The sequence below is a fragment of the Coenobita brevimanus genome, chromosome 60 (genome assembly GCF_032717465.1).
Source record: "Coenobita brevimanus isolate Jiangsu-jjx chromosome 60, ASM3271746v2, whole genome shotgun sequence".
Classification (NCBI taxonomy): Eukaryota; Metazoa; Arthropoda; class Malacostraca; order Decapoda; family Coenobitidae; genus Coenobita; species Coenobita brevimanus.
The window spans coordinates 29,930,360-29,952,947 of NC_137013.1; the positions used below are offsets into that span (position 1 = coordinate 29,930,360).

The following is a 22,588-nucleotide window of genomic DNA, read 5'->3' on the forward strand; positions in this document are numbered from 1 at the left end:
CGTCCCAGCAATACAAAAGATGCCGTTGGTGAGTTTTTAGTGCAGGGCTGCTTACGGATCATGCCTGTTCAGTTCCAAATGGACTAGTGCAGTCGTACTCTGGCTGGCACAGGAGACTTCGTGGCCTATCTTGATTGGCAATTTATTTAACATATTGCAACTTAATATTCTCCCGTACGGTATACATATCTTGGTAATATCATCATAGTTTACATCAGTATCATACAACTGGATATTTGGGTGAATGCAAAATAAACCAGCGAGAAGGAAGAATTACGAAATACCATAACTCAATGAGCCCATATTTTTTAGCATAAATTGAAGCGGTTGTGTTATCGTACTCCACTTCTCAAATGTCATACCTTACTGAGTCTCGTCTCTGTCACTAATGCAACATATTCTTAACTACATTAAGCATTTACTGGCAACATGTCCCAAGTGAATTACAGAACAGTTTTGATTAACACAGCCAGGTAAAGTATACTCTGGTTACATTAAGCGTAAAAACTGTCATCTCTCCATCTTGAATCCATAAATAGATTGACACTTGAATAAGATGTTAGTCACGAAGAAGTGTCATGGAAAGGATGTGGTGTCGTGGTATTGTCATATTTTATCATTAAGCTACGAAAAATAAGTCGTATAAGGACAAAATGCCTCCGCCAATTTGAGGCAAACTTGGTTATCCCTTGATATCCAAATGCAATGAGTCTAAACGCATCGCAAAGGAGTCGAAAGTCCCCTTCTTAGTCGCTCATGAGGAGGGTGTGGTGGTCAAGGGGATCTCCTCTGGCTGGGTAGGTGGGTGGGCGGTGGAGGAGAGGATGCTGACGTCTGTACGGGGGTCATAGGTGGGTGCCGAGGTGCGATCCTTACACCACCACCTGCCCAGTGTATGATGCAGCGACCGCCTAACTTGTTGCTGCACCTGAAAAATGAACAAAGATGAGAGAGAGAGAGAGAGAGAGAGAGAGAGAGAGAGAGAGAGAGTACATTTAGGGAGAATTACTGGTTTCTGGCTGTACAATGACGGTGGCTTTGTGGTTAGCGTACTCATTTTGTGATGTGTGAGCCCCGAGTCTACAGTAGGGTTGGAGCCGAAGCTGAGGCGGGCATTTAAAGTGGGTGATAGTGGTATGTTCTATCATGTGTTTGCAAATGTTTACACTACCGGTTCCGTCGATTTAAACACACAGATATAGTCAATGCAACATTCTGACATTGATTTGCATAATTATTCCTACAGACACCTCTAACCTATCTGTACTTCATTAAGGTGGGGAAGGGTTAGTTGGGGCAATCATTCACCCTCTGTGCTGAAATTCCAGTCCTGCAGTGGACTTGTGTGAGATTAAAACTGACACCTTCAATAAGGAGACGCATTTTTACCAGGCGTAATAGCAACTCTGGTATTGTTTTAAATCAGTCTGTGTGTGTGTCTGTGTGTCTGTTAGCACGGTAACTTCGCATCTGCTCAAGATATCATCACAAAATTTTACAGGTGTGTAGGGGGGGGAAAAATCGATCACGAGGTAGAAATTGGTGAAAGTAGGTCAAGGTCTGTTTGTCTGTTATCACGATAACATCGCAACCGCTCAAAATATCATAACAAAATTTTACAGGTGTGTTGTAGGGATGAAAATCTACGAGTTCGAAACTGGTGAAAGTAAGTCAAGGTCAATGCCATATTCTGAGCCGCGCTAGATATGTATCGCTCGCGGCTGTGTGATTCCCCCCTTGGGGGGGACTAGTATATTTTGTTCTCGCAACCCCCAAATGTTTTTATGTAACTTAAGAAAGATCTCTCGTACTGAACGATTTAATGATGGTTGTATCTAACCTCTCCAGTTCGAAAAGTTTCTGCAAAGTTTAACACAATTGTCTAGAGGTGGCAGTAATAAAATGAAAGAAATGTCATACGAATGAAGTGGTTGATACTTAGGGTCCTGTGGCTCATTCTCACTTTAATAAAATCGTCTGGCGTTATATCGCTATTAACACTCAGGATCGGATACACACTCTCAGGTAAGTAAAATCGTCGTGTTAGCTGGAATGGAATGCTTGAGTTGTTCAGATCATAAGATGAATAATGGTGACAGTACTATCATTCCCAGACTCCTGTGACTCACGATTACCTGAATAAAACCGTCTGGGGTCAGCTAGAATAAAGTAGCTACCGGAGGAAACTCGAGCATGAGGGGATTAGTCATGCTTGTAATAATGACTTGCTTTATATTGTACTGTGTCTGACCCACCTTCTAAACTATAGTATATTAAATGGGGGGAGCCAGCGGTGCGGTGGTTAGTGCGTTCAGCTCACAGTTGGAAGAACCCATGGTCTATTTTTGGGCCCCACAGACCCTCGGATAAAGTTTACATCCCCCTTGTCCCTGTTCATCCAGCAGTAAGCCTGGGAAGCTTGATATAACACAGATGGTTGTGGGCCTACCTTAAGCTTTTCAGTCTAGTGACGTACTTTTCCATTTCGTTGTTGCTGCTACCGGACGATTTTACTTAGTTTACGAGAAACTTTTCGAAATGGAGGTGTTACTTTAGATACGGCCTCCATTAACCTCTTCACTACAAGAGGTCTTCCTTTTGTTGAATTCTATAGCCTGGTAGCAGCAAGAATATATTAACAGTACATCATGGTATTGGAGCAGATAATGACCCTCGTGTAGTCGAGAGGTATTCACCAAAGCCGTCTTCTGTGAGACTAACCTCCTTATTCATGTAGCAGTAGACGATGGCCACATAGAGACCTTGTAGCCCATCCACCGCCTTGGAGAAAATGAGGTACACCTGTAGAGGACAGAAAGAGTTAAACACACGCACACACACACACACACACACACACACACACACACACACACACACACACACACACACACACACACACACACACCTTGCGGGCCTTAATGGCTATATCGGACTTACTCCTTTATGTAACTATGAAACTGCAGCTCGATTTTTGGGACTGTTGGATTGCTAGGCACGATTTTGGTCCCCTCTTGTCCTTTTCCACCGAGCTGTAGTGATGGTGAATTTATTATTGTCGTATTATTGTTGTCCAAAAGGTCACGAGTTCGATCTCAAGCTGGGGCAGGGAACATGATATTAATTTCGTTACAACATACTTCATTAATCTTCCGCAAGACCTACCGACATGTCATAAAAACACCCCAGCTAACACAAGCACACCAATCCTGTATGAGACAGCCTTAACATGTGCTGAATATGGACGGTGGGTATTAGAGCCATGTCACTGTAATAAAGGTGTGTGTTAAGTAGCAGGACTGCTGGGACTCAGGGAATGTACTGTCAGGTTTAAGGCCTGAATGGTGTAATGGGGTCTATAAAAGCCCGTGTTGCCCAGGGGCAACTGGGGGGATCCTCTGTTTGGCTCAGTGGTAAAGTGCGCACCTTTGGAACACTAGGGCATGAGTTCAGATCCAGGCCAGGACGCTCGGGGACGGGTATTGCTTTCACTCGGTTTGTCTGTTTGTTTGTTTGTTTGTATGTCTGATAACAACTTTACACAAAAACTACTGTTGCAAGTTTGACTAAAATTACAGGGATGATGGGCTATGACCTTCTGATCACCTGATTAAATTTTGGACCAAACTGGACCAAGGCCCAGGCTGTAGACCCAAAAAATGTAAAAAGAAAAAAAAAAAGATGGGTAAAAATCGTTTTTTCGCCATAACTCCTTTCTAATTCGTCATATCGACATGAAACCAAAACCTAGAGGTGTATGTTTCAAATCTGCATCTTATAACATGCCTCATTACATCAGGGGGGGTCAAGCCCCAGTTAGCGGTAGGGGGGGTCAATGTCAGGTGGGTCGGGCCCAAAATTTCATATGGGCATCAAATCGTCAATTTTCACCCTATTTAATCCAAATTTGATATGTGACATCTTTTACTAGATATCCTGTTGTGTTTATACGTCAACATTAAAATGACTGCTGGGGACGGGTTTGCTGTGTCTTGGCACGGCTTCTTGTTTGTTAAGTTCAATTTCAGTTATTAAATTGGTTGGCAGCAGTGTGGCGTGAGGCGAGGCTTGGTTGGCAATCTGATTTTCCCTGGTTAGCTGACAGCGTCTTTGTCCTTACATCCCGTGGATTAGCTATCCGCTGTGGTCCGCAGCATCCCCAGTGGTGGCCTCCAGTGCTATGCTACTGTGTTCGAAACTCACCACATTAATCACCAAGGGGAGAAAGAAAGGGTGTCATGGGGTCTGTAAATGCCCGCGTTGCCAAGCAGCTAACAGGGTATCCTCTGTTTGGCCCAGTGGTAACGTGCACGCGATTGGAGCGCGGGGGCCTGAGTTCGAATCCCGGCCAGGACAGTGTGATTAGTTTAAGTTTCGTTTCAGTTATTAAAGTAGAAAAAAAAAAGTGATCACTGCACCTCCATAAAGTGGGCGGGAGTAGATAATCGGGTACGAGAGCGAATACTTCAGTTCAGAATTCTGGGTAATGTGGTGTATGGGTAGTAAGTCCTATGGGAAATTAAACACCTGACACTCAGAGTAACTGTTGATTATCGTCCTTCATAAAGTGGTGAAAAGTTGATGATGGGATGCGGAAATGGCTAACGAACTCTAGATTCTGGACAATCACATGCGTGAATGTTCAGGAACTAGACGATCGGAAAACAAAACAAATAAATTTGGTGATGATGTATCCTGTATGACGTGACAGACAAGAAGAGGCAACTGGGGGTACAAAATTGCATTTCATACTTCTAAATTTCGCTCAGTCAGTTTGGAACTTCGCTGTCAGGTGAGAGAGAAAAAAAAAATGTTTGTGGACAATGAAACAAGAGGCATGCCATAAACAAACTGGTGATTATTATACCTGCATGGCTTGACAGGAGGTGGTGCGAGGAGGTATGTAGAGTGGTACGAAGAACTGTAGCCCGAACATGGGAAGGAGGAAGGCTGTTGCTTTCACTGCGCGTCTGGGGGGGGGGGGAAAGAGAGAGAGAAAAATGAAAGAAAGCTGAGAGACATAGAAGTTAAGAGAGAAGGAATTACGAAAGAAAAAGTGGGAGAACTATCAACAATACACCCAGCGAAAAGAATCAGACAATCATTCACTCAAGGTATAAAAACACACCTGGTAGGGGATGACTGGCCGCCTTGGATCTGCCGAAGTTTTGTCAGCAACACTCGGGTCATGTTGGCCAGGAGTAGGGTATTGACCTGGTGGGGGAGAGGGAGGGAAGGTTAGGTCACTTGATTTGGTTAGCAAAAATATGTAATACATTTAATTATTAACAACTTCATAATCATCAGCATTATCTTACTTATCTTCACCATCATCATCATCATCGCCCTGTTTACTTAACATTGTATGGTATGGATAGAGAGGTTTACACAATAATAATCTATCTGTCGGTCCATCATCCAGTCCTGTCCCTGAAATAAGGAGCATAAAGGATCGGAACTAGTCTCTCTATCTGGGGCAATCAAGTTAAGGGTTCCGTGAGGCCTCTAATGTCTGTATTGGCTAGATAGCTTACCAGTAGAATGCCCAGCTTGGGGACCTCTGTGATAAGGTAGAGTTCGTGTGGGCTGGCGTGGTTGTGACCCAGCCAGCATTGGTCGTTCTCCAGGATGCCACGACTCACTGCCCAACCCGTCACTAATAACACGGCAGGAACTGTGAACCAGGAAGAGGAAAAGCGAGTCCAAGTAATTGAATGCTGGGGTGGATTCAGAATAAGTTGAAAGGAGAGGTACAACAATTTTTTTCTTTGTTTAACACTGAGCGTCAGTGAGGGAGTGTGGGAAAAGAACTAGAAAGAGTGGGACCAAATATCTGTTTGCCTTACCCCATCCAATGACGATATAAACCCACGTCTTTCCTCCTCCTTTAAACGCAGCTACGATGAGCCTGTGAAGGTATATGCTTTCTGCCAGCATGCATGTCCACACCGCCACTCCACACAGCTTCCTGCCCACCACCACACACCGGCACCACACGCTATTATCGTCTAAAGGGCTGCCGCTCTGAGGAAACAAGACGAAAGAAGGCTTAGTTTTGTGTCCATTGACTACGCAGGGGTTATTAAGGCAGACAGTCGCTATTTTTTTTACCGGGTTACGTCTCTACTGTCCCATCAGGAGGGTTGTGGCCTGGGGTCCTTTCGTGGCATTAGCCCCAACCATCCCTTTATGGATCACATTCACTTGAAGCACCTTAATACAAGTGCACCAAGCATCTGTCTCTTGGTTGTATAGTTATCACCTATCGTAGTAAATGGTATACTAGCAGGGTTTCACGAAGCCACCTGGCTTGTAAAATACTGTACAGTCACCTGAAATCACCTGACAGTGATGGTCAAATCTCAAGGTCACGAATATGATATCCGCCTACAATACTGACCTGTGTGTACTCCGGCAGCCTGAGGAGCCACACGTCCAGCGTAGCGAAGAATGCCTCGCCCAGCAGAGCCAGGAACAGGGACAGGTGCAGGAAGAACCGCTGCACTCTTAGTTGTCTGGGGGTGGTAGGGGTTAGGTTAGGTTAGGACTGGCTAGGTCTGGTTTAGTTAGGTTAGGGTAAATTGAATGTGATTAGAATCAAGAAAAGATATACAGTATATATATATATATATATATATATATATATATATATATATATATATATATATATATATATATATATATATATATATATATATATATATATATATCGTCATCAGCCGTTTGAGTGTCCACTGCAGGACCGGCCTATCCCTACCGAAGTGTGGACGATACAGCCAATGTATCTATACCAAGTGGCTTAAGCTGTCTAGTAGAGACTGTATGTAGGGTGAGAAGTGCTTGTAAGTGTAATTGTTGTGTTGGAGTGGCTTTGGATGTGTGTGTAGTCTGTGAACCAAGTGTAATCGACCCGTGCAAGCGGACTGGGTGCAAGCATACTATATAGTATGCGACACTGGTTCAGCCACAGTACCCCTTGTGTCCGCCAATGCAGTACGTGGCCAGAAGAACGCTCCCAAAGTTTATTACCCTGGCGGGGTGCTAACTCTCGTTCTTCAGGGTACGAAAACGCACACTTTACCACTGTACCACAGAGGCTCCATATATATATATATATATATATATATATATATATATATATATATATATATATATATATATATATATATATATATATATATATATATATATACTGTATGTCTTTTACACCTATCAACCCGACAGAATCTTCCACAGGAGTACCCGCTAATGTTTAATAATATCCAGCTCAAGGCTGCATAATCCTTGAACATGCTTGGGGTTTCATTCTCTAGGGATTTATCTTGGAAAGATCATATTACATCTCTTGTAAAGTCAGCTTCCAAGAAATTAGGTGTGCTAAGCCGACTCTGTACCTTCTTTACCCCTGCACAGTTGTTGACTTTATACACGGGTTTTATTCGCCCCTGTATATAGTACAACTCTCATGTGTGGGGAGGCTCCCCATAGACAGCTCTTCTCAACAGAGTGGAGTCAAAGGCTTTTCGTCTCATTTACTCTCCTCCTCTTACTGGCTCCCTTCAACCTCTGTCTCTTCACCACACTGTTGCATCTTTATCTTTTTTCTGTCGCTACTTCAATGGTCACTGCACCTCTGAACTGTCTGCTTGCATCCCTTCACCTCTACGACGGGCACGTAGCACCCGTCTAGCAACAAACTCTCATCCCTTTTCTGTCCAACTCTCTAATGCAAGAGTTAACCGTTACTCCCAGTCATTCATTTATGCAACTGGTCAACTCTGGAACTGTCTCCCTCTGTCTGTATTTCCTGCTTCCTATGATCTCCAGTCTTTCAAACGCAGTGTGTCCAGGCATCTCGAAATGAACAGATCTTGAATTTGGCTCACTTTTTTTTTTCCTTGGAAGGAATTGTTTGCTGGCTCCTGGCCTTTGGTTCCTCTTTATTCGCATAATATATATATATATATATATATATATATATATATATATATATATATATATATATATATATATACACACACACACACACACACTTCGTATATACCTTTCGATAGTTGATCCGTAGATTAAATGAATAAAAAGATGCCAAACCCTTGCCATGTGCTTCTTCGTACATATCTCATTCAACCAGCTCTCTTCCCTGTCAGTTCCCTAACACCCTCAACTTCCATATCTCGCTTTGAAGCTCAATTTCCATATATATCTACCTTCTTGGCCTACATCGTTTCCCCGTTTCCTCCCATTTTCAGACTCATAAACCAGTTTCACCACTTTCTTTATTCTTTCTCTCCATATGACAGAGTAATTTAAGCAGCGAAAACTAATTTACTAACTAATTATAACTAACTACTACTACTGCTACTACTAGTACTACTGATGTTAATATGCAAACTTGTATATTTTTCCTAATTACCCTACTACTACTATTACTACTACTACTACTACCACTACTGCTACTATTTTAATGTCACTTTACTTATTCAGCTTGCAACCTAATTAAGCTGTTACTACACAAATGTTGAAGCTAATACTACTTCTGCTGCTGTTCCCACCTCTCACCTGTAGTAAAGAATGATAAAAACAGCAGGAACAACAGCGACAAGAGAGAGAGCATGTGTGACGCCCTCGAAGTGGTAGTTGAAGACGTGGTAGTGGGAGTGACTGCATGGCGCGTAGTTAGTCAGCTCCAGTCCCCCCTCGTTCAACACCCAGCTCCCGTTTTCTGTGCAGTGTTTATGGCCGCTCACTGCATAGATAAAGAAATACCCAAATAAAGGCTGCAAATGACACGATGAATGCCTATCAACTGCACGAGCTATTAAAGGGAAGCAGTTTTGTCACCACCAGGGATTCTTCATTATACTCATCGTTGTTTTCATTATCATCACCAGCATTATAACATCAGCCCAACTCTGTGACTGTTTTAATTATTATTATTATTATTGTTATTATTATTATTATTATTATTACTATTATTATTGTTATTTATCATCATCATCATCACCACCATCATCATCATCATCATCATCATCATCATCACAACTTAATAATCATCACGTCAACCTAACTGTATCTTCATCCTTATACTCATATTACCTCAGTCATCAACAACATCATCATCATCGTCGTCATTATCATCCTGCCTCTGTTATTATTATCATCATCGTCACCATCATCATTATCACACCATCCTACCTCTGTGTTCATCATCCCGATCATCACCACAAACACAGTGAAGTGCAAAGAAGCGTAAATAAAACTCAACTTACTTGCACACTCTGGGATGCCTGAATAAGCGTGGTCAGGGCAGGGTATGGTGAGGGTGGTGGAGGGGGGCGTGGGGGGCGCGCAGCTCCACCCATCCCACGTACGGGGACATAGCGATGATGAATGGTTTGCTGAGAGAGAGAGAGAGAGAGAGAGAGAGAGAGAGAGATTATCATCCATAAAATTATATTTCATTAGGATGCATGCTCGTATCTAAAATAATGCATATCATGAAGTGGTAAATCTTTTGTACCTTTACTATACAAAAGAATAATATAGTTTCCCAGTCTGTAATGAACGGAATGACAACAGCTACCTTATCAACCCTAGCTGTCCGACGAAGTATTTCAGTCTTGCTCACTCCAAGCTATTTATTTATTTATTTATTTATTTTTTTCAGTTTTGGAGAGATTTTTCGAACTAGGCGGGTTAGATATAGCCACAGTGTTGAGTCTCTACACTGTGCATATAGCCTTCCTTAACCCCTTCATTGCGAGAGGTCTTCCCAGGGTTTAAATTGTCTAGAGGTGGTAGGAGTTTAGTAAAGTCTCTGTGTTCACTCCTAACAGATCCGTAGCCTCTTTCTGCTCAGATGATGGCCAGGGGTAACTAGGTTGGAGGATGAATATGACTAGTAACCAAGGAGACTCATTCTTCCCTCATAACTAAATCTCATAAAATTTCGCGTCACCACAACTTAGTATTCAAGTTGTGGAAGTGGACCAGTTCCGTCAGACGAAAACAAACCGACTATTAATACGTCATCGGAGAGAAGCGATTAACTTGGTCGAGCCTGTGTGTTGTGGGGCTTTATTAGACAAAGACCCGACGTCCAGTAAGTGTGGGGCGGACTGTGCCACCTCCACTTTGTACCAGGTTCTGTTTAGAATTGTTTGTATTATGTCCAAAGTGTACAGTCAGCACCAAGAGTTTGCATAGCATTTGGCCTCTTCCGCTTTCCACTTTCCTCAGTTGATTGATATTGCCAAGATGAGAGAGGCTTGATATGTTGCTCTAGCCATAAATGATTCTCTATAATATGACGCGTTAGGAAAGGAAAGTGACACATACCCCAAGTGCGAAGCAGACGCAGTGTAACAAAATGTGAATTGTTGTCCTGGACTGTACTTGAGCTTCGTGAATGTAGATGATGGATCGTGAAGTTCTGAAGCACTTTTTAAATCAAGTACAAATGAACTGGGAGAGTTGAAGTGTTGTAACGATCATAATCCGCCTCGCCTATTTCACATTTAGATGCAGTGGAGCAGTGGGCACAGTTTGCGAATTGTTGTCCTTGACCGGACCTGAGTTTCATTAGTGCGGGTAATGGATGGTTAAATCTTGAAGCACTAGTCAAATCAGCTTCTAATGCGTTAATTGGGGAGTTGTAAGAGTACAGTCAGGGTCTTAGTCCACTGCGTTTATTTCATGTTTACGGCACGTCCGTCGCTTCCGCACTGACGTATCACAGCAAATAGCATCATCTGTCACTAGAAAAACATAGTGTACCAGACATCTCTCAGCTTAGTAACATTAGCCAGCAGAGGAACGGGAGAGGTAGACGACGTGATGTATTATAACTACTTTACCCCGATGATGTATGCTCTGTTTTTTTTTTTCGGTATCTTCAGACAACTTTATTCAGCCTACAAGAAAACTTTCGAACTTGAGAGGTTAAACACCTGTATTGTCTTCAGTAACACCTTCACAAGAAGTCTCCTCTAAGTTAAGTTTAATTCTCCGGAGATAGCAAGAATAAACCAATAAAATGTCGCCCGATTCAAGATGCTGAGCGCATTTTTGTCCCCAGCTCTACTCGTGTATGTTCCCTGTACCACATACGTATCATGAGCATACCTGGAGTGTCGTGTAGGGCAGCGTGGCAGCACTTAACGGCATCCCAGCAACACTCCTCCAGTTTGTCAGCCTCCAGCCTATCAAACATGGCTGCCCTTACGTGAACCCAGGACTCGCTGTCATCGGGGTCAAAATAGTGGGTCTCGTTCTGTGCATAAATAAATAAATAAATAAATAAATAAAAGACAGTTATTACAGGATGAATTTACTCCATCCCACCAACTGTAAAGCAAATTCTCATATACCAACTCTAGATCTGTTCGGAAACAACGGTAAATAAAGGCTACAAATGTATAATAATAACCTTGAACATTTCACACCCCGGCTTTCAATATCGTAATGGCCATTTTGCCAAGGATAAGACGCTGCTCAAGTTTTTTTCATTGTTTTGGTATGAAAAGATAGCACTGAAGGTGAACAGCAACTCATCATCAACAATAACATCATCATTCTAACTTTCCCTCTTAAAGATGGAATGAGGTAGAATCCAGAATCAAGGAGACAGCAATGTTAAAAGTGGTACAATAGCATGCTCACTGAAACGGGCCACACAGTTATCTAAACCTCATTTAAGCCCCCGGAATCCTGACTATCTCATTGGTCTAATCATCAGCCTTCTGTACATCCTTTTTTTCTTATTTATCTTTTTACCGATACTCCTGTGAGATTTCGCTTGCTGACTGTCAGATTAAAAAAGAGGTGCCAAATCACTGTCGTTCTCCTATAGGCTACTTCATCCACCCAGCTTGATCCCCTGTCGGTTTCGTATACCCTCTTCAGTTTCCACACCTATCTTCCTTACTCGCTCATTTATCATACACATCACCTTCATGGCTTACCACGCCTCCTTCCACCTATGAATTCGAGCACATAGGTTATGCCCGTTTCACCAGTCTATCTCCATCCATTTTGTTTGTATGAACGTACAATTGATGCATACTTTTTTTTTTTTTTTCCATATTAACAACAGACTTCTTTTCTCCACATCTTTCCCGAATCACACTGTTTTTTATCCTATCCACTCTACGCACTCCACACACATCCTCAGCAGTCCCATTTTCACCGTCCTTACCCTCGACTTTCCACACTCATGCCACACCAAAATGTCACACCTATATCTTTTAACACTCATGCCACACCAAAGCCTCACATCCATATTTTTTCACATTCATGCCACACAAAAATCTCACGCCCATATCTTAACTTTTCATACTCATGCCATACCAGAGTCTCACATTCATATATAAATTTTTCACATCAGCGCCGTATCTGATGACTTTCACAACCGTTCCTTATTTTTTAACACTAACGCCACACCAAAGTCTCACACTCATAATATAAGCTTTTCACACTCATGCCATACTTAAGTCTAACATCCATGCGCAGTCTTAACTTTTAACGCTCATGTTTTACTAAAGTGTCACGCCCCTAACTCGTTTTTATGTAATCCCCTTGCAACTTCCATGCTCTCACCTTTGTTTACTATCAAGGCCTTCATAGCACCAGCCACTTTCCTTTTCTGAACTACTGTACTATCCACTTCCTTTGCACATTTACAATTTTTTCTCTGATGCGCCGACGTACTTAACTCATTCACATGTTCAAGTCTCTCTCCATTCACCAGCATGTCATGTTTTATGTCTGTCTATCTGTCTATCTATCTATCTATCCATCCATCTATCTATATATGTCTGTTCACGGTCATATACCTTAATCCCGAAAGGGGTGACCACAAACGGATGACCGCCATTTCACCCTATCCTCCACCAGGATACTCTCTCTATAAATCACTCCCTCCTCTCTTTTATATACCTCTGCCACATCTCCCCATCTCATCCTCGGTCTCTCCCTTCCTCCCTCGATCTCTCTCATATACAGTCTCATAATCAGTCCCCCATTCTTCATTCTCTCCTTCTAATGTTTTCTTACACATCCACAGCAACATATCTGCATCACGCTCACAACTAAACATTAAGAATACACATCTCTGAACTTTGCCTAGCCCAGCTTTGAAATTCGTTACGGCAGTCAAGACTGATATAACTAAACATTACCAGATCCAGCTTTGGACTTTCCAAAGGCTTTTAAATAATAAAAGCATTTGAACATTACCCATCCCAGCTGGTAATGACAAGTAAATAATAAACATCTTTGAACATTACCAGCCTCCATTTTGAACTTCGTGACGGCAGTCAAATAAGAAACATATCTAACACAATTACCAATCTCCGTTTTGAACTTCATTACATCAGTCAAGGATAACATCTCTGAACACTACCAACCCCAGCTTTGAACTTCATAACGGCGATCCTTCCAACCGTGAGGTACTCCATCTCCTGTACCAACTCCAGATCTTCCTTCCTCCTGTGTGGTGGCGTGAAGTGGTAGCACCAGAAACAGGTTTGGTGTTGGTAGTACTTCTTCTCTGTGGGGTAGGACTGTTTCACGTTGTACCCCATTCTGCACCACGCAGGGAGGGGCGGGGAGAAAGTGGAGGTTTCGGTGCTGTGTATGTGATTTGTCACCTCGCTCGACACACTGACTGTTACCTGAGCATAGAGGAAGCAAAATGATAATGTTGATGGTGATGATGATGGTGATGATAGTAATAAATAATAATAATAATAATAATAATACGCTATCACACATTCCTCTCTTGCTCCATCAGGAACGTAGGGGCCAGGGGTTAGTCTACTTAGTGCAGACATATAATGTGAATGACAAGTCGCTTTACCCTGAACGGCATTATGTGAGCAGTGAACCTAAATCATCCCTTGGACTTGAAGCTGGCCCACATCATGTCTGAGTGCCTTAATCCACCAGACCACCAGGCAACCATTTGTTGGCTGTGTAGTTATCACTCTATGCAATAAGTGGCTTTCTGGGTGAGGAAACCATTTGGCTAGCTGTTCAGTGCAGAATCATTTGACAGTAGCACACTAAGAGAGAGATGGGGATGGATGGCCACAACTACAACAGTAATAATAACAATGAAAACAATGTGTATATAAAAACATAACCAGAGAGGCTTGTGCAAAAAGAAACACGTGGTATGGTAAGTGTGTCAAGGGTACAATATGGGTAATAACAGGGTACGCAGTGGTTAGTTTACACTGACACACCTATAGCCCCTCCTCTGCCTGCGCATGTTGGAGGAATGCATGTAATCCAGTGAACGAGCTATTCTTTGTTATCTATGGAGCACGTTCTCCTGGACTTACACGGTTCTTGTGTGTGTGTGTGTGTGTGTTTTGGGATTAACACGTTCAACGTTTCACTGCAACGATTTCAGTGCTACATACTTCGGTCATAACTTTAGCAGGCAGGAAAGAAAGTTAATGGTTTTCACAGTCATGTGTTCGGTTTGTCATATCTGTTATTATGTAAGGCTGTACTACTGTAATTACTCCTGTTTCATATCGAGAAAGTCTGCATCAGTATCCTATAAGAGGATTAGAATAAATGTGTTACAAAATCTGAACCAACAAGCAATCGGTATACATGTGACTTTCTTCTGCGCGACAAACTAATTCAGCTTAGGAAATTTCAGTTACTCTCAAAACGTGCTAGTGTACGTAAATGGATAGCTAATATGGGACAAATCTACGAGGGCTTCCACTTACAGATTTTGAAAAGTTGATGGCTAGTATTAACTGACTTTCAACACCCAAATTCTGGGGAAATAACTAAGTGTTGTATCTCTCTGTCCACCTATCTATAGCCAGATGTCTTAACCCCGGAACGGCTTCCACGTCACCCTGTCTTTCACTATCAGGATGCTTTCTCAGAGCCCTCTCATTTATATCTCTGCACCCCATCCTTACATCTCATCCTCGGTCTTCCTCTTCCCCCTCTTCCACATAACTCACGTACTCTGTTTAATTCAATCTCCCATTCTCCATTCTCTCCACAACGTCATGCAGCCTCAGTTTTTTTTTTCGTATACATTCACGTCAGCGCCACAACGCTACCTCAATCCCTCGTTTGTCTGTCTGTCTTTTCATTTAACTCCACATGCTTCTCTCAGGTAACTCATTTTCATCTCTCTCACATTCCACTTGCGTTTTAAGAGTCCAAACTTCACTTCCATATGTTGGAGCGGAGATCATAAACAAAAGATAATTAAAAGCTTCACACCTAGCTACAGAAGTTCACCCATGGACGTTAACTTAAAACTTAATTCTTTACGAATATCAAGCCCTTCCCAAACATTTTTCTCATTCAGGCAGCATTAGCCGGTCATAAGAATTGATATCATGCTGGTGATTGATAAGATTCATATTAACTCTTCTGCATGTAACTTTCTGAAGAAGTGTTAACAGTACCAGTGACCTGCATATGGAACTCTTGCCGATCCAATACTTCTACCTCTCTGTTCATATCCTCCGCCCACTATACCTCTTTCACCTTAACGTGGCTCAAATTTTGCTCCTTTTGCAACTTATTTCACGGAACTCAGTGACATAAAAAGACAGCGCTGCAGCTCGACTTCCTTATCGTAGCACTTCGTGATCACCGTCATATTCTAGTGATAAACTCCTGTTACAAATCAGTAATCAGGATGGAGGGACAGTAATTTTTGGCCAATATAGAGTAAAAAGAGAGTAGTGTGTAATGTTTGCCTACTGTAGAGAAAATCCAGTTGCCAGGTTTTAGGGGCCGAAGATTGAATGATTCCCACGTCAGGACTGAAGAATGCTGTTTTCACGATTAACTTTTTACCGTTAGGCTTAGTTTTTATATTATAGACATTAATGAGTTTCTGTAATCAGCAGCTTCAGAATTACGCATTTTCACAACTTTTTAAACCTGTCATTCTGATAATTGGGTTTTGTCTTAGAAATAGTTTAGGAAAAGGGAGCTCTCCCAGATTTCACGAGAGAGAGAGAGAGAGAGAGAGAGAGAGAGAGAGAGAGAGAGAGAGAGGTGGAGGAGGGGGAGGGATGCTTATTTGGAGAGAAGTGACAGTCACAAGGGGAGACGCTGAAATAATAGCGCCAGCCTTGAGGGACAGCCTCGTTTTACGCTGCAAACGGTTGGGTAAAATGCATTCCAGTCCATTTTTTGCGCAGTTCTACTGCAACTAAGGTACTTTTTTTTTTTTCTACTGCGTTATTTTTTCTTTGCGTATGTGGCAATATCTTTAATGTTTCCTGGATGAGTTTAATGTGTGTGTTTGTGTTAGAGAGTTGGGCAGAGATAAGTACCATTTGATGCTATTATTTCTCTCGACTGAACAAGATCATTTAGTGTTGACGTAAATAAATTTCCTAGGTGTTTTGCTAAGGAGAAAAGATTAATCGGGATTCTTATTTTCCTTTTAAGCGCCTGGCTGTCAGGATTTTTATCAGCTTAGGAAAATGGTCTGGTGTCAGCTTGAATAAAATACCTCAGTGCACCCAACTCAACGAAAGGGCTAAATTGACCTGAATTCATCCCTCCCACACTCTCTCCCTCCATTTCACTGTGTCCCTCTTTTCTTTCCTCCTACCCTTCATTTCATTCTCTCTTCTTCCTTTTCTCTTCTCCCTTCATTTTACTTTCGCTCCTTCATTTTCCCTTCCTTCTTCCTTATATTTCAAATTGTCATCTCTCTTTTCCTTCTTACTTCCGTGTCTTTCTTTTCATTTCTTCCTTCCTCCATATAATTCAGTCTCCTTTCTTCCATCTTCCCTCCATTTCATTGTCTTCTCCTTTCCTCCATTGCATTCTTTTTCCTCCCTTCTTCTTACTCCTAATTTCCATTCTCTCTCCTTTCATTTCCATCTTCCCTGTTTCATTCTTTCGCCTTCCTTCCCTCTTTCTCCCTTTTCACCCCTCGTGCTGAAGGGGTGAATGAATGCTGTCTGGTTCGGAGATACTCTGACAGAAATAAATAAAATGATAGCACTGAATTCCCCCATCACCCTCTCTCTCTCTCTCTAATATTCTCCCCTTCCCCCCCTCAACCATAGTGTTCTCTCTCCCCCTCCTCCTTCTGTCTCTGTCTGTCTGGGTGGCTGGCTGGCGGGCTGTAGGTCTGCCTGTCTCTGTCTCTGTCTGTCTGTCTATCCGCCTATCTGTCTGTCTGTCTGTCTGTCTGTCTGTCTCTCTCTGTCTCTGTCTCTGTCTCTGTCTCTCTCTCTCTCTCTCTCTCTCTCTCTCTCTCTCTCTCTCTAACATCCTCCCCATCCCTTCTCCATCGTATGCACCCTCTCTCTCCTCTTTCTCCGTCACATCACAGTTTACAAGACATGATTATTAACACATCATCGCTGTACGACATGCACACATACACATTAACAATGCCACATACACACACGCACAAGTAAATACACAAACAGGCATCCATTCCATGTTACGGTCAAGCAGTCTGTTAGGCTCGAAAAACTAACCCAGTTCTTCTTAGGCTTTGTTTTTAGGCGACACAAGAAGCTTCTTAACACCTTTCCTCCAGTGATTTGTTTTGTTTCTTAACCCTGGCATTCCCTTTTGTGTTATTTGTATCGTTTCAATACCGACTCAGTTTGCATCAACAAAATTGGAGGAGGGTGATGAGGGGTAATGTGCAGACTATATCGCAACAAAAAGAGGTGTTGAAAAATTCCCAAAGCCACTCAGAATACGACTCAAATACGTCAACATCCAGTCCTCAGCTACACCTTTCCCTGAAGAAGCACACGGAGCCACGTCGCCCAAGTGACCGTGTTTGGTTTGAGATATTAACACCCGAGACAAGCTGCAGGCTAAAAGAGGACACACACACACACACACACACACACACACACACACACACACACACACACACACACACACACACACACACACACACACACACACACGATCAGTGAAAACTTAGCGGTAAGGTTGAAACTGTACTTATGATTCTATAGGTTTTTCCCCATAACTTGGCCTTGATTTTTTTTGTCCTTTTCCAGCTTATCTACAATGGTTCAGTGATACAAAAATACGGTTCTACTGCTGTATTCCTTCCCGTAGCACTTTTTCGTGACTATCATCGTATTTAGTGTTAATGCAATGTTTCAGCTCATCCTTCAAGACAAAGAGGTGTCAGTTTTCTGGCCAAGTAAAAGTAAAAAGGGCATATGTAGTATATTAGCGGCTGAACCATTACACGGTCACAGCACATCATCTGTCACGTGGAAGTGATTACGCTGCAGCAGTTTAATGTTCATCAGCTTGGAAAACTTTGGCTTTGCAGAGATAGCTAGCGATACGTAGACGAGACTGACAGACACCTAGACAGCCTCTTGCCGATAACACGGAAGCGTTTCTTCCTCACTCCAAACTCCATTTAGCTCCTCTCTACGACTGTATTTTTGGAGAAAGAGCCACTCTGAAGCACTGGTTTCAAGTGCGATGTGCAGGATATAGTTGACAGAAAAAGGATTCCTCACAACTCTTGCCTCGAAAAAATTTATTGCAGAATTCCATCACCAGTGGCTCTAAATACAATGTTGTCCATATACAACGTTCTTCCCCTACTCTGCAGGGACGTTTCACTCACCGTTATCACTGTCTACCCTGTTTGCGATATTTCAGAATGTAAGGATAACCCGCGCACATTGCCGCACCCACACCCACATCCACACCGTCATCCTTAGCCGTCCATTTTCTGTCCAACTCTCTAATGCAGAAGTTAATCGTTACTCCCAGTCCTTCATGTATGCAACAGGTAAACTTTGGAACTGTCTCCCTCTGTCAGTATTTCCCATTGCCTATGATCTCCAGTCTTTCAAACGCAGTGTGTCCAGACATCTCGAAATGAACTGACCTTGAATTTGGCTTTCTGTTATTTTGTTATTGTTAGTTTCTTGGAGGGAACAATCATGCTGGTTCCTGGCCTTTGGTTCCTTCTTTCTTATATTTAAAAAAAAAAAAAAAGTAAGCTGCCATCAGGTGAGTTTCTACTGGAAAGTTATTTACGCACCACCCTGTACTCAAAATTACCCCATGTCCCCTATTCATAGAAATTACAATGACCCCAGATCCGTAACCGGTGGCCTAACCCCTTTGGTGTTTAAGTCGTATTCTATTAAATGTCCGACTTCGTTCTTTGAGGGCCAGCAGTCCTTATGTATGAAGTCACGTCACACTTCGGCGCTAACACCCACCGTCCATTCTGAATACAAACTATGGCTGTCTCATTTGCGACAGGTGTGAAGGTATTAGCGGGGGTGTTTTTATGACATGTCGGTGGGTCGTAAAAACACCTCCGCTAGTACTACAACGCTGAGTGAGATAACCCTATCGTGATGTGTGTGTGTGTGTGTGTGTGTGTGTGTGTGTGTTCCCTGGCTGATGAGGCTGGAGGGGGTAAAAGCAGGTGGAGTTGCAAATTTTGGAGTGCCTGAGCTACTAGAAATTTGTTGACCCATATGTTTTGGTGTGTCATTATATTGCTTCGCACAGTATGAACCATTTTACTTTGATGCTGCATTTTTGTCGCATTCTTACCATCCCCATGCGTTTTTGTACAGGTTAGAGGAAACTTTCCGAAATGGAAGAGTTAGATACGGCCTTCATTATCTCATTTACTAAAAGAGATCCTACGTAAATGAAGCGTCATGCTGTAGCTCGAGTCAGATTATAAATACGTCTTTGAAATGTAAGACTTACAAGTCTGAGCCTCAAAGAGAGAGAAGCAGATGAGATGACTACTTTACGTATAAAAGGTATAATGGCTACTATATGATCATATCTGGCCATAATTTCTGAAAATTACTTTAGCTTCTTCAGTCTCATGTATTTATTAATTTCATGCAATTGTTTTGATGCAATAGTACGCATGAATCTTTTGTTTCTAAAAGCGCCAATTCTTCAAAAGAATTCACTAGCACTCAAGATCTCGAAATAACAACATGACAATCAATTATAATAATATTTTGAACATACTCATACACTCGTGCGTGTTACCAAATGCATGACACTCCACTCTGTCCGCGACCAATAATAGTTTCCTGGGTAATGCAATACGTTTTTCTATTGGCAAGTAGGTATATGGCCTCTGTATCGCGATGACTTTTCTTTGTTTCCTCTACCAGGTAGAAGTAAGTCATCTCGTAGCAGTACAGTAGGTGATACAAAACGGACGTGCCGGAGTTGAAGGGGTTGAACCATGTTTTATAAAAACTGGATGTGGTGCATCGAATGGCTCCCTCAGTTAACCCCGTCCCATTCTACAGTATTTGACCAAGTGCTCGTAAGTTTGGTTGGGGCGCGTCCACACGTGTGCTCGAACAAGCACTGGCAACATGTAAGCAAACAGTAACAAACGCACTGCAAACATATTGGGAACAGCAGCGTCCAGATCATGCTGAAATCATGATGAAGTCTCCGCTTCCTGGTATGGACACATATCCCATCGCCTCTGCTGCCAGTGTTCGAAGCTCCACTGCAACATGTTTGCATACATATGTCCCAATACTCCTGCATACATGTACCCGAACATGTTGCCAGCTGTGTTGTCAACGTAAGTTCGAGGGCACGTGTGGGCGCGCCCTTATGGAACTTAGAATGTGCAGTACCTAGACTTTTCTCACCCGTCTGACTGGAGGTGACGTAAAGTCCGGCTGTGCAGCGAGAGGCACGGGTATCACTTCCAATGCTCACGAGACATAAGAAGTTGCACTGGCACTGAAAAAACAGACGGGAACAAAAGTCGCCTGTATCCCCCCCTTTAACCTGTCACTTTCTTCTGGTTGATAATCCTTAGCTGTGAGAGGGTTAGTATGTTTCTCTAGCCATATATAATTCTCTGTGATATAATGCGTCAGGGAGGAAAGTGACGGACGTATCTTAAGTATGAATTAGTAGCAATGGAACAGCTGGCAATCTTTTATCCCAAACTGCATCACCCCTTGCTGCACAGCCTGTTCTTCTGATGGCAGCAAGTATAAAACACAAAAGACGTCATCTTAGTGAGAAGGTTAAAGCTCCAGTCCTTTTACTCTAACTTGGCCTGAAATTGCCATCTTTCCATCTTGAATGCTGAGTTGTAATAACTGATTAACGCGAGAATCTGACGCTAGTCATGAAGAAGTGCTATGGAAATGATGTAGGACCGTTGAATTGTCTCTTTCTGCCACTGAGCTACGTGAAATAAGTTGTTTACTTACCGCCAAGAGAAACAGCATTTCGTCCACCATCCAAAACATTTTCGCTGATTTCTTCATTTACTTCTGCTTGTCCTTATCCTCACTTTCACTCCTGATGTCTGAGTTATCAGCTGCACTGCTTGTGATACATGCGTCATTGGCTTTCTAAACCGCCACAAATATAAATAAAAGTATCAGGAACACAAGATGACCACACTGACTATATATAGTTCACATTCCCGCCAAATACTGTTTTTCCAGAGGCGGCATTATAATTAAGTCTTACATCAAATATTTATTTTCATCTTTTCGCCAATTTGGTTCATGGAATTATCTTTCATGGCATGTAGCCTACATACAGTATTATGCATTAGTGTTGTGTCATTCCTTCGTCACACTTTTTGTTCATCATACTGTTTTTATGCTCATTTTTGCTGGCCCATTTCAAGAACCTGAAAACTGCATTTTCTCGAAGGGGGATTTTTGAGAATACAGTGTAGGTTACATAGAAAGAAATATAATTATGGGTCGGGTCGGAAAGTCAAAGTGACGTAATATATATATATATATATATCACAAAGCGAGAGAGAGAGAGGGGGGGGGAGGTTGCTTAGTATTACAAGTGTGGATTATCTTCTGCCATTGCTTATGTTTTTCTTATTTGTTTTGTTCTTATTTGTTATGTCTGTCGTTTGGCTAGCACTGATGTGCGTCTGATGTTACAATCTCTCTCTCTCTCTCTCTCTGATACACGTGTTGTGCACTTTCGGTACCCATTTCAACCCACACCCACCCACTATCTGACACTACATTTTAAGAGCCAACACTCACCCACAACCTTCCCCCCTCTCTCTCTCTCTCGTCACTCAACACTCTCACCCCACTTTTTTTTCTGCTACTTAAGAAAGACATGACGTAACTCTCTCTGCTTCCGTTTGTTTTTTTGTTTCGTTGTTTGATGAGTGTGTTTTTAGTCATTGCATATTTTGGTGTGTGTGTGTGTGTGTGTGTGTGTGTGTGTGTGTGTGTGTGTGTGTGTGTGTGTGTGTGTGTGTGTGTGTGTGTGTGTTTTAATGCTGTTGTCGTCGTAGTCGTTGTTGTTGTTGTTGAATGATTCTTCTCTTTGGTGCTGGCAAGACTGAGCATACTTCGTCAACCAAGGATCAATCTCTTCACCCCAAGATCGCGTTTATTTCTTTCCCGCTAGCTCCAGACGATTTTATTCAGCCTTCGGGGTACTTTTCAAACTGGCGGGGTTTACATTATGACCTTCTCTTTTCCCATCACTTCTAAAGGCCATGCAAAGCTTAATGAAATCGTCTGCCTGTTGTGAGAATAAGAGACAATATGCTGTGTGGTAGTGAAGAGGA

General features: G+C 42.4%; 1 protein-coding gene across 1 annotated transcript; it reads right to left on the minus strand.

Annotated features, from left to right (window-relative positions):
- Positions 1-754: 754 nt before the first annotated feature.
- LOC145403348 (corticotropin-releasing factor receptor 1-like) lies at positions 755-21,287 on the minus strand. Its single transcript, XM_080275137.1, has 12 exons — positions 21,240-21,287; positions 13,404-13,670; positions 11,122-11,269; positions 9,267-9,395; positions 8,557-8,743; positions 6,398-6,512; positions 5,844-6,021; positions 5,532-5,671; positions 5,126-5,211; positions 4,865-4,967; positions 2,722-2,802; positions 755-928 (listed from the first exon to the last, which is right to left on the minus strand). The coding sequence occupies exons 1-12, from the start codon at positions 21,276-21,278 to the stop codon at positions 755-757; spliced, it is 1,647 nt and encodes a 548-aa protein (XP_080131263.1). The 5' UTR covers positions 21,279-21,287.
- Between the last annotated feature and the right edge of the window lie 1,301 nt (positions 21,288-22,588).

Excerpts from the sequence above, each read along its gene's own strand:
- LOC145403348 (XM_080275137.1), bottom strand. The coding sequence starts at position 21,278 with ATGTTTTGGATGGTGGACGAAATGCTGTTTCTCTTGGCG. Across the intron at positions 13,671-21,239 it reads AAATGCTGTTTCTCTTGGCG|GTAACAGTCAGTGTGTCGAG; the intron begins GTAAGTAAACAA and ends CTCTATGCTCAG. Across the intron at positions 6,022-6,397 it reads GGCTGCCGGAGTACACACAG|AGCGGCAGCCCTTTAGACGA; the intron begins GTCAGTATTGTA and ends TTGTTTCCTCAG.